The sequence below is a fragment of the Hibiscus syriacus genome, unplaced genomic scaffold (assembly GCF_006381635.1).
Source record: "Hibiscus syriacus cultivar Baekdansim isolate YM2019G1 unplaced genomic scaffold, ASM638163v2 tig00110840_pilon, whole genome shotgun sequence".
Lineage (NCBI taxonomy): Eukaryota > Viridiplantae > Streptophyta > Magnoliopsida > Malvales > Malvaceae > Hibiscus > Hibiscus syriacus.
Genome location: NW_024062887.1, coordinates 838,307 through 851,747, shown reverse-complemented (window position 1 = coordinate 851,747; position 13,441 = coordinate 838,307). Strand labels below are relative to the sequence as shown.

Sequence of the window (13,441 nt, the reverse complement as noted above, 5' to 3'; positions counted from 1 at the left end):
TTACGATTTGCACCGTGTTGTGCATAGTGCGCACCTTACTCACGTATCTTATGTTCTCATAAATATGCATTGGGCTACGAAAATGAATATGCAAGTTGTGAATGGTTTCCAGTTGCCAGAAAGCATGATATGATTATTTTATCTAATATGCTTTATTAGAATTTTCATGATTTCATGATTTAAAAAGAAATTTCAAGTCTTAGTGAAGAAATCGACTTGGAAAAGTTGGTTTGTCAGTTTAATATTTTAATTCGAATTATTTTATTTATGTTTATGATATTTTCAGATTTTTCTCACCTTAGATTATTATTGTCTCACTAAGTTATACTTAGCGCGTGATGATTTTCATGTGTAGGGTTTGATTGAGATTCATACGTTTTATGAGGAGACTTCCAAGCATCATGTGCATATCATCTATAATACCAGTATCAGTAAGACATCATTGAATTTTCTTTTGACTAGTAGTGGCATGTATAATTATGTCAGTGATTTATATTTATCATATTTATTTTTAATAATCTGTAATAGTAAACTAGAACTATTTTAGTTTATTTTACTTAGTTTAGTTTTATCGGTATCTATGAATGACAAGAATTTATTACATTATTATGTTTTTAAAAGAGTTTACGAAAAACATGATTTAGTAAAATTACTGATTAACAAATGATTTTATTTTCATGTAACAAAGAAATAACTTATAAGTTGAGATATACTTTAAAAATATATTTTTAAAGTTAGAATAGAAGTATTTTCAAATGAAACAATTTTTTAGGAAATTTCAATTCAGTAAATGTTTTTAAGTTGATGTGACATCTTTGACTCATATATCGAGACATATACGGGTTAAGAGTGTTACAAATTTTATTTTTAAAATTCGGGGATTGAGAAAAAGTCCATGTTCTTTTAATTAAATTCATCGAGAAAAGACTGTTAGATCAAATCTAAGGTCTCGTCTCGAGATATTTAATTAATTGAACATCCTTATTCTCATTAAATATTGGTAAAATAAATTATTAATTTTACTTGCTTGATATGCACTTTTTATTCTCTTTATTTTTGCATGTGTTTTCCCGATAGGTTTTCAAAATAAAAAACATTTGAATCGATATTGAGAATAGTAATATATTTTTATTTCGGTCGGAGTAATAAATGATTACTTTAAGGCATGAGATGTCATTTATTCTCGATTGAAAATAATTTGATATTGTCGTTTTCTCTCGAATTAATACCGATTTTTAAGACAAAATAGTAATATCTTTTTATTTCAATTGGGGTAATAAATGACTGTTTTAATGCACGAAAGGTCATTTATTCTCGATTGGAAATCATTAGATATTATCATTTTCACTCGAATCGCTATTGAATTTTAAGACAAAATAGTAATATCTCTTTATTTCAATTGGGGTACTAAATTACTGTTTCAATGCACGAAAGGTCATTTATTCTTGATTGAAAATAATTAGATATTATCGTTTCACTCTTAAAATTATTTTCGGTGTTATTATTTTGAAATTAATGGTGAAATTTAGAATGAAATTTTAATATTTCTCTTTTTTTTATCGGAGTAAGAATCGATTGCTTCAACGTATGAGAGATTAATTCTTCTCGATAGGAAATAATTAAATATTATTATGTTTCATCCAAAAATTCAAAGAATATTATTTTTAGGGGATCTTAAATTAAATTAGACTCAAACATGTAAAATTCATTGCAAAGATAATTAATTAATCGACTAGGTACCGATTTAGGGCGTTGTGGGGGTGCTAATCTTCCCCACATGTAATCGACTCCCGAACTCAAATTTTGGTAACTCATTCCACAAGTTTGTTGTTTTAATTAAAATTAATACTTTATTAAAATGGAAAATACGTTTTTGGGTGCCCATTCACACCCTTATCAAAGATTGGTGGTGACTCCTCGAACCACATTTTATCTTTAATCTGGTCGTTCCAAAAATTATTTCAAAATGAGACCCTCCTTTTTCCCTCTCTGAAAAAACCGTTTCGACATTAGTAGTTAGCGGTTGTTAGTTAGAAGTTAGAAAAGTTAGTTGTTAATGGTTCATAGAGTCTGAACCATAATAATGTGGATCGTACCCCGGATCAGGTCACCACAAGGTCAAATAATAATTCAAACAAATTAATAAAAATAGAAATAATAAAAAAACCGTTAGGAGTTAGCAGAGTCCGGACCATAATAATGTGGATCATACCACGGATCGGGTCACCACAAGGTCGAATCGAATATTATAAACAACAAATAAATAGCAGTGCAATAAAATAAAAGTTAGTGGTTAATATGCAATAAAATGAGAGTTGATAGTTAATTCAAAATATAAAGTGCATAAGTCAATGACCAAAATAAAACAACAATAGCAGATTTCAAATAAATAAAGTGGCAAAAATGATGATTAAAATAAAATAAAATGAAACAGTGAGTCAAAATCAAAATAAATAAAAAGGAAAGATCATGTGACCAATTTGTAAATAAACGACAGAGGTAGGAGGACTAATGGGTATTTTCCCTTGGATAGATGGCTAAAATGCAAAATACACTAAAAATGAGGACCCAAAATGAAATTAAACCCTAATTTAGTGACTATTTCGGTGGCCCTTCAACTCTCAACCGACACGAAATCGACCGGAGGAACTAAATCCCCCAAAAGTGAATAAAAAGTCAAAGTCTGGCTCTTAGACGCCCACTTTTATTCGATCGAAACCCATAAAAGAGCACGATTTCCACATTTCAGATATACATCGGCACCGTTATAAGCCTCTGACTAGCCTAACGATGGTCGGTCGGTTTAACCACAACCTAGACCTAAGAAAACTCGAAAAGTAGGAATCCTAAAATACCCATCCAAACGCACACCGACACCCTAATCCGACAAACAAAACATCAACCTTATCGTTCGAACCACCCTAAACCGGTGACTAACAACTACTCACGCTCTTCCTCAATACATGGAGACCGACCACCGACCAAGGCAAACATCCTGCACCAAAACAGTTACTGAAAAAAGAAGGAAAGACCAAACCTTGTTTATTTGCTTTTCTTTTTTAACATACAAAATCAGAGGGGAGTTTTTTTGCTTTCTTATTGGTTTTTAAAGCTCCCTAAAATTACAAATAGTGCAATTACGAGTTTGGTCCCTAATCTTCACTCTAATTTTAATTGTTGGATAAAATTAGGGTATTACAGATGCCTCTCTTTGCTCGTCTATTGTATAAACAATGACGAAACAAAGATAACTAATGACCTAATTTTGTTTGAGCACGTTGGCAACCCATCTTCGGGTGTTAATATTCCTCATCAGTCTTTTATTTGATTTTCGCCTTGATCTTCCGACCGAATGATTTATCTTTGTTCCCATTGTCGCAAGATGAGAATAAGGCAAAGACCATAGACACTAATTTTATCTAGCTATGATGTTCGTTCTTCATCTTGAGCTCAAATTCTTTGTCTGAAAACAAAGGATTTAAAAAAATGACAATGTCCCTTCATGTTGAGGATTTCGGGTCAATCTAGAGATAATTTGGTGCTAAAGACAACACTGCTCATCCATGTTGAAGAGTTCTGGCCGCTTCCAGGTAAATTATTTGCTAAAGATGACATTGTTTCTTCGCGTCGAGAAAGTCGGGTCAATCTGGAGATAATTTGGTGTTAAAGACGACACTGTTCATCCATGTTGAAGAGTTTTGACCGCTTTCATATGACACTGCTCCTTCTCATTGAGGAAGTCTGGTCAATCTGTATAATTTAAAGATTTGTATATACAAAGAAAATGATTTTTTTAATAAGCAAAAACAATGATTTGTATATACATGCTTCCTTTGAAAATATAAAAATAAATCCAATAAGCGATTTCACTGGAAAAAATACGTTATTTTATATAATTTAGATTCAAATAATATTATTATATGATGAGAAAATTTTAGAATATATGTCATACATTGAAATATACCACTAATTTTATAGGAGAATAATTTTTAAATAGTCATTCAACTATGTCAAAATAATCTTTTTAAATATTTTTTTTATTAATATGTGTAAGTACAATATAATATATGTTTAAAGATAATTCTCAATCATTTGACATTGAACACTCACACCCCTAGTATTGTTGATGCTTGAACCCGAGACCTTAAGGAATAATAACAATTCTTTTACTACTGAATTTTTAAAGTTACGTAATACATATTAAATTTAAATTTTATTACAAAATATATACCGCATCTTTAATTACTAATAAAGGGATGACGTGATATATTAAAATAATAAAAATATCTCATTTGCCCTGTCAATTATAACTAAAATTTTATCTAAATATCATTTAACATTTTTAAGTAATAATTCTAAAAATAATTATATATATATATTCACAATTTATTTTTAAAATTATAAAATTATTTTTAAAATTTATAACTTTATGCATATGTGAAGTCATAAAATTATTTTATAATTAATTTTTTATTTAATTGTAATTATATTTAAAAATTTATAATTTTTAATATTCAATAATTTTAGATATCAGAAAATAAAATCAATTTTGTTTATTAAACACTGTACTAATTATTTAACTTTTATTTAATAGTTTTAATATAATTTTAAAAATAAATTTATAATTTTAAAATTTTATATATTTAAAAAATGTTTTTCATTTTAGAATTATTACTTAAAAATATTAAAAAATAAAAAAACAAAATTTTAGTCTCAATTGAAGGAGCAAATGATTTTTTTTTAATTTAGTGTGTCATATTAACCCAATTGTTAAATGTGAATGTTTTTAACGAAATTCAAAGTTTAATGCTTAATTTATAATTTTTAAAAATTTAATGACTAAAAAGATCATTTTATCATAGTTTAATAGCTATTTATATATTTGTAGTAATGCACATTGGTGCGTGACATTCGCTAAAATAAAACATACAAAAATAGACTATATTAGAATATGACTTAAGGTAAAAATAAGTACCTAAATTATACTCAAAACATATTTTTGGTATCTAAAAAATTTTTCTTTAAAATTAAGTGTCTAGCATTTTCTCTGTTACACTTTTAGTTGAATATCGTTTGAAAACTGTTAAATAACATATGTCATGCTTATATTTTTTAAATTTTATTAAAAATATTTGTCTTAAAAAAATCTAAATATGACATGTGTCACTTAACAGGTTTTTAACGACAGATACTTGAAGTGTAACGGAGAAAAATTTTAATGAAAAATTCTTTAAGTATCAAAAATCAATTTTGAATATAGTTTGTATACTCATTTTTATATTAAGCCTTAAAATATTTGAAAAGGATAAATTACACATTTAGTATATAAACTATCAAATTTTTCTCATTTTAGTACTTAAATTTTTAATTTTTTCAAAACTATACACAATGATTAGTTTTTGTTTCACTTTAATAACCGTCGTTAAAAACTTAACACATTTAGTACGTAAACTATCAATTTTAGCCCGTTTTAGCAGCTAAACTTTCAATTTTTTCAAAACTTAACATTATCATCAAAGTACTAAAATGAAATAAAAATGAAATATTATGAATAATTTTAAAAAAATTAAAAGTTTAAGTGTTAAAACAAATAATTTAAACGCTAAACGTGTAGTTTATCCAAAATTGTAATAATGGATAAAGAAAAGACCTCAACATTTAAAGTTCTCCTGCAAACTTCATTTATTATTAAGATGGTGGAGTATAATAACAGACAACCATAGCTTCCCCTCCGCTGCCGCCATTTCCAAAAGCCACCAAATTTTACCGCTTTTTTGCCCTCAAATTCAAGTATCATCTCTGAAAAATACATCGCCAAAATCATAACGGAACGCTAAAACAGCAATGTCTTTCAAGAACCGAACTCTGACGACTCCTCTGCCGCAACCGCAGGATTTCAAACTACGCGTTTGTACTTGCCTTAACAGACTCGCCGACCGCGACACTCTCGCCGTAGCTTCCGCGGAGCTCGAGTCCATCGCTCGGAACCTAACCGTTGATTCCATCGCTCCCTTTCTTAACTGCCTCCACAACACCGATTCTTCGTCCAAGTCTCCGGTTCGGAGACAATGTGTTAGCCTTCTGGCGTTGTTATCTCGTTCGCACGGTAACGCACTGTCTCCTCACTTCTCTAAGATGGTTTCCACGCTTTCCCGCCGCCTCCGAGACCCCGACTCCTCCGTCCGGTCCACCTGTGTTGAGGCGAGTGCCGCCATGTCGTCTCACATCACGAAACCTCCGTTTTCGGTTTTGTCGAAGCCGTTGATCGAAATGCTGGTTGTGGAGCAAGACGCCAACTCGCAGGTCGGAGCCGCCATGTGTTTGGCGGCGGCAATAGAGGCGGCGCCGGATCCTGAGACAGAGCAGCTTAGGAATGTGTTGCCGAAGTTGGGGAAGTTAGTGAGGAACGAAAGTTTCAAGGCAAAAGCAGCGGTGTTTGGAGTTATAGGAAGCGTCGCTAGTGTTGGCGGTGCCGGTAGTAAAGGTATTTTGGATTGGTTAGTGCCTTGTGGAGTGGAAGCTTTGAGCAGCGAAGATTGGGCAACGAGAAAGGCGTCAGCGGAGGCGTTAGGGAAACTAGTGAGGGCGGAGAAAGAGTTGACAATGGAGTTTAAATCGGCATGTGTGGCGGCCCTCGAAAATCGGAGGTTTGATAAGGTGTGTGTATCATTTACTCGGTAAATAAATTAATTTTTATTTAGTTATTTTTTCTGTATTATTTTCCCGTGTTATGATTTAAGAGTGTTTTAAGCATTTAAAATATAACTTAATTGTATATTATACACTGCTAATGTTTTTAAAATCTTTTTCGTTCGAAAGTGCTTAGCAATTTAGCATATTATGAAATTTTGGTGGTACAGGTAAAGATCGTCCGGGAAACAATGAATCGTAGTTTGGATTTATGGAAGGAAGTTTCTGGAGTTTCTGAGGACGGCTCAATTCCTTCTCAGTCTGAATCATCCTCATTTGGTATATTAAAGATTTAATTTCGTGTAATTTGTAATTTCCTGATATTAGGAAGTTAATCATGTCCAAACCCAGAAATTTTGCACCATATAAAAAATATTTTGATACTTCCCAAAAGTTGCTTGATTCTTCATTTTTCTTGAAATCCCTATGTCAACATGAACATGTAGATTTGATCACAAGGAGCCTCCATATACATTAAACAGCTTGAAAAGAATTGAATATACCCTGCGTCGGACACATTCGTATCTGATAGTAATATGCGAGTCCGAGTGTTATAGGATACTTCTTCGATGAGAATGCTCAAATATGTTTACACCCTTTTTAGTTTAAAATTTTGGAAATATCAATTGTTACTAATATTGTGTTGTAAATTTTATGCTTGATAACTACTGCAACATCTTTATCATTTACATGCTCATGTGCTTTGCTCATAAAAACAGATAATGTTAGCTTTGGATGCTTTCCTTCAGTTGCAAAAAGTGTAGATGGTGCTGGTTTTAGAACTCCCCAATCAAAGAAAGTAGTCCCCATTAGCAGGTCGCCTCCATCTGATTCTTCAACTGATTCCACTGCCAAAAAAGAGACTCCCGCAAGGAGTAATAATAGGAATGTTAATGCATCGACTTTCTGTCGGTTGGATCGCACAAAACCCTCTTATTTGAAGACTGAAATTGTTGAACCCAGGAAGTCTCTGTTTTTCGAGGCCTATGATAATATCAAAAACAGTGACTTTGGAGTCCTGGAAACTAAACGCCTACTCTTTGCTAGTGAAAATGATGAGGAATGTGGAGGTTTGAAATCTGGTTCCCGGGTGGTTCCTTTTCATGTTGATAAGAAAAATGCAGCTGCAGAAGTTGGTGAGAACCCCAAAAAGGTTGAGGGTCTGATTTTGATACGTGAACGGCTTGCTCAGATTGAAGACCAGCAGTCCAATCTATTAAACCTCCTCCAGGTAGTTTGCTGAACCTGAACTTGAACATCCTCTCTCTTTCTTTACATTAGTTTTGCACTTACCATGGAATGCTTTTGGATATAGAAATTCATTGGGAGCTCCCAAAGTGGGATCAATTCACTAGAGACACGTGTGAATAGCCTGGAGATGGCTCTGGATGAAATGTCATATGACTTGGCTGTTTCAAGTGGAAGGATTCCAAACATGGATTCTGCAGATAACACGTGCTGCAAGCTGCCTGGCACAGAATTTTTAAGTCCCAAGTTCTGGAGGAAAACTGAAGGTTGGTTTTCAACTTCAAGGTTATCTTCCTCGGGCCGCATGGTTTATAAAGATTCTGGTGCTGAAACATATAAGCCAGCAGAAGCGGTCAGCCAAAGACACCAGCATCAAGATTGTGGTGGATTTATAATGAATCCAGCAGCGGATGGTTGTGGTGGCATGACCGAGAATTCAGGGTTCTTCTCAAATAGATTATCAAATGATACCATTCGAAGTGATGAAAGGGTTCGGGTTGGCAATTCTAGTGGTGCTGATGGGACGACCTTGATTCGTTGCCCTGCACCAATAAACCTTAGAAGCAGGTAATGTAATGTAATTCCATAGTGAATTGTCTTGTATGTAATTTATTATAATTCTATCCTCTCTATTCTGGTCAATACATATAGTTCAGGACTGTTTAGAATGGTTCTTGTACCGGAGTCGGTTACTTAGTGTGAACAAGTGTTGCATGTATTGGATCGCTATTAAATGCAGTTTTAGAGCAAGGATTTGCAAATATGGTGTAGAATCCAGAGGTGGTAGACCGATCATTTGGATTGGGCTACTTGGTGTTTAGACTTGATTGGGTAGGGTTAGGTTGGAGTCGAGTCATTTCCGGTTTGAATTTAGTTTGGATATATGGTAAGTCGGGCTAGGTATCAAATCGGGTCAATATCAAATTAGTTACTTTTCAGGTCGGATCTATTAAGTGTATAATTAGAGCAAGGACTTTCAAATATGGTGTATTCCTTAAAGTTTAGCAATAGGCCTTTAGAGGCTCCATATATGTACATTGAATCCTAATAGGGAAAAGGCAAACAAATATGAATTGAATTGTGTTTTGTACAAGTTGGGTTTATTAAAAAAGAAAAAGCATTTTCCTCTTAAAAAAAGCAAAGTAAATTAAAGAAGAAACAGTAAATCAATAAAAGGAATTAACAATTGCGGCCAAATGAATTCATTAATTGATGGTAATGGTAAAAGAGAATATCATATTTAGAAATTGTGTTTGAGCAGTTAGGCCAAGGTGAATGTACATTATTATTAATTGATAAAAATATTCTAAACAAATATGGTCTTAATAATCATTAATATTATTAAAAATACAATTGCCGACACATTATGTCATGAGCATCTTTTTAGTTTTGCAAAGCAGTGGCAGGTGAAGTGTAAATGAAGCTATAATAATAAGTATATCTTTACTTTACAAATATATTATAAATTCTAAACTTGAAAACAAGATTATAGAAGGCAGTCCCTTCCACTGGAAGTTCCTTTTAGGACTAATTTCCAAAACATTTTTAGCAGGAAAGTTCATACATAATTCCTTATTATATGAAATACTTCAATCAGTATATAACCAATTGTTCAATAAAACTCCCTAAGTTGTTTAATTCCAGGAGAAAACTACGTATAATTTACAAAAGAAAACTACCAATGAGTGACGCATAATTTATAATTTATCTATCGATTCGACATATAATATAATTTATAGTAAGTTGTCTAATTTATAAATTGTAATCTTTTGAAGAATTTATCATCCTTAGTAGTAAAAGGAAATGTTACTTTTATAGTGATTTTGGTTCTAATAACATTTATCATATGATATAAGAGCATTGTCAATAATTATAAAATATTTTGTACAAACATAAACCAAGTGACCTCGTGGTAAAGAAAATATTGTTATTCCTAAATATAGCCGATTTTTATTATATAAAATGTCTGCATTTAGTCGTTTTTCCAATAAACATTCATAAATTTTATTACTTTCAAAAGAAAAAGAAAAAGAATCCCCTACCCTCTCCTTCTCGACTTTCTCTAGAAGGATGTAAGATTTTCTGAACTGGTCCAGCTCTTGTTTCCAAATTTTTTTAACTAAAATAATAATTTTATAATCAAAATAAGAAATTTGTCTTAATTTAGTTATATAAATATAAAAAACATCGACATAAAATTTGATTTATTTCTTCCATTCTTCAAATAGTAAAATGATACTTTTTGAACTCGTAATTCTATACTCATAATTTTAAACTCTGAATCGTAAAGTGAAAAATGATAAATTATAAAAAAAATTGTCAATTAAATCAATAAATTTTAATTTGATTTCAATCACCACCGACATTTAATTGTTAACGAAATTACGAACAAATTTGATCCTTGTTACTTACATACTCGTAAAATTTGTATAATAGTGTGTCATCATCTTATTAAAAGATTAAATTTATTAAATTATTTTGATTTTAGTTAAAAAAAAATTATATAATAACACATTTGGTCCTTATTACTTACATATTCTATCAATTTGTATAATAATATGTCATCATCTTAGTAGAGAATTAGATTTATTAAATTATTTATGATTAAAATTAGAATCAAGTTGATAAAGAATGCAAGTAACGAAGATCAAATTTGTTGTTAAACAAAGTTATTTGACTGATACATCAACAATTAACAATTGATGACTTAATTAAAACTAAATTAAAAGTTTATTGACCTAATTGATCATTTTTATTTAATAAAAATAGAATCAACCTATAATAATAAGTGTAGTGACATATAACACAGTATATATCCAAACAACAAAAATGAGTGTATAGGATAATTTAGGGAATAATTGCCCAACTCTACATACCAATGTCTAGAAGATAATTCAAAATAATTGCTACCATTATTCAGTCTCCTCTTAAAATAAGCCACTACTATTATTGGTTCCCAATAAATGTTTCTCCCCTTCCTTTTATTTAGTTTTGTTTTTCTTAAGGAAAATAAAGAAAAACAAAAGAGGAAGGAATATTTCTCATCACATGTTGGATTTATTAAAGCACCAATTGGACCAATTTTGTGTGAGAAGAACCAAACTACTCCCAAGCCAGCTATGACCACTATCTGTCATGTTCTTTATTCACATTTTAAACAGCCTTAGCTTACCTAATAATACAAATATAATTGCATAGGTATGTATGCATTGTTTTTTTTTTCTTGAGTATTATTATTCAAATGAAGAACATATACCCATTTTATCATAAATTATTTTAATTTATTCTGAATTTTCTATTATCTTTTATAGTGATAAACTTATTTTAATCTATAGTTTCATAGACCGAATATTATTAAATTTATCGATTATCGATTTAAATCAAAAGTTTATAATTTATTCCAAACAAATTTATTGAATTTAAATAATAATTTAATCAATAAAAATATGTTAATATTTTGAATAAACGGATATGACTTGACTCAAGAACTCATTAAGCATTTAATATGGTGAGGTATAACAACATTGAGAGCCAGGGGGTCCATTCTCCCATTACTACTAAAGGTGTAACACCTTAAACTAGTACGACAGACAGTTGACCGATACGAATGCCACACGAAACCATCGAAGTGTCTAACCAAATTTGTTCTTTAATTTCTCAATTTAAAACGACCATTTGTAAATACTCATGTTAAGATAAATCAATTACAATTTAAATAAAATAGTTTACCTCACGAGCTCCCAAAAAATAATAATTCAAATCATACAGACTATTGTTTAAAATAAGTTACGACTCGAATATACAAAACGGGTTTACAATTATACATGCCCTCTAAAGATGAACTCGAGATGTACTTTGCACTAGTATGATCTGGATCACTGATGGAAAAAAGGGTCCTCTGACTGCTCCTCGACTAACTTGTGTAAGGAAACAAATTCCAAACGCTGAGCTAAATAGCACAATGCTACACTAACAACTAATTCATACTAAAAGTGTCCATGTCATGCTCAAACTAAATGAATAACTACAATAGTGAGTATACTCGTATACTACACTATCTACTCTATGGTAGACATCATGGTGTGCCTGCATGTTCCGCATCTCAGAGCTCACATACCCGTATAGTATATTGAGGATGATTGCTCGAAATCTCTACATCGGCCAACACCCTCGACTAACTCACCCCTCGTGAATGTCGGGCCTCGGCCCTAGCTAGTCAGCTTAAAGTGCCTCACGCACTACCTAATGATATCCAAACTGATTCTATACTTCGACATCATAATCTTACTAAAAGAAATCGGGTGTCTTGTTTGTTTCCCGAGCATCAATCAAGGCTAGTTTTATGTCCCCTAATTTATCTTGTTTATAAATGTAATTAAGCATTATTCTTGTTCTCACTTAACGTTTTATTGAAAGTTTACCCAATTTGAAGCATATTATAAGTTCAAGGCTATCCATGTACCATTCTAGGCCTATTTGTCCAAATTCAAGCAGGGGTTTTGAAACCTACTGTAGAGGTTTCAAAACCTTAGCATAAAATTTTAGGGTATGGGAATGGGGTTTTGAAACCTTTGTGAAAATTTACATTCTGGATAAAATGTTTTGAAACCAGCCATAGGGGGTTTCGAAACCTCTTTTGCAACTTCAAATTTTCACATGTTTAAACACTTCAAAATATTAACAAAACAATTCCAACATTTCCAATTGACCAATATAAATTTAAACATGATAGAATGTGTCATAGAGAGCTTAAAACAAGTTAAATAACATCTAATGCTAGAATCTACCATGGATGATTATATAAGTTTCCCAACTTAAAATTTCTAGCTTGAATGCATTCTAAAATCTCACAATTAGTCTGAAAAGGTTGTAAATGTGTTACCTTGAATACTTGGTTTTCTAGGAAGGTCACCAAATTACTCAAGAAACAATTTTCTTTTTTCCCTTTACTCTTAAGTTGTCCCCAACTTCTTTCACTAATCAAAAGTAAGGAAAATATATCATTAACTTAACTAGTTAGATAAACTAAGGATAAGGACACTTTCTATCACTTGAATCCATCAAAACACTTAGAATCTAAGGATTCTCTTAAACCTCCCAAAAATCCATTTTTGGAAGCTAAATGAAAAACTTGGAAAATGAGGCTTGAAAGGTATCTCATGGATTAAGGATTAATAATCTTACCTTATTCCAACCCAACTAAGCTTGAAACCTTTGAATTCTTCACTTGAAAAATGAAGGAGAAGAGAAGAAAGATGAGGTAAAATATGAGTGTTTGATGAGTTTAAACATGGGGAGTAGTTCACGTGAAAATCATATTATAGGGAGGGGATTTTCAGCTTTCAACTAACAAGGTGAAATTTTCACTTTTAGACCCTCAACTTTCTATTTCATAAAATACTCATCACCAACCATTAAAACTCTTGGGCCAAACCCAAGCCCACTAACACTAAACTTGATCCAACTATTTTATAAGATCATTCGAGTTTAAACTTTGGGTCTC

General features: G+C 31.4%; 1 protein-coding gene across 1 annotated transcript; it reads left to right on the top strand.

Moving 5' to 3' along the window:
• The first annotated feature begins 5,733 nt into the window (after window positions 1-5,733).
• LOC120143286 (TORTIFOLIA1-like protein 4) lies at window positions 5,734-8,549 on the top strand. The gene is made up of 4 exons (XM_039157648.1): window positions 5,734-6,657; window positions 6,861-6,969; window positions 7,410-7,921; window positions 8,006-8,549. The coding sequence occupies exons 1-4, from the start codon at window positions 5,845-5,847 to the stop codon at window positions 8,507-8,509; spliced, it is 1,938 nt and encodes a 645-aa protein (XP_039013579.1). The 5' UTR covers window positions 5,734-5,844; the 3' UTR covers window positions 8,510-8,549.
• Window positions 8,550-13,441: the final 4,892 nt, after the last annotated feature.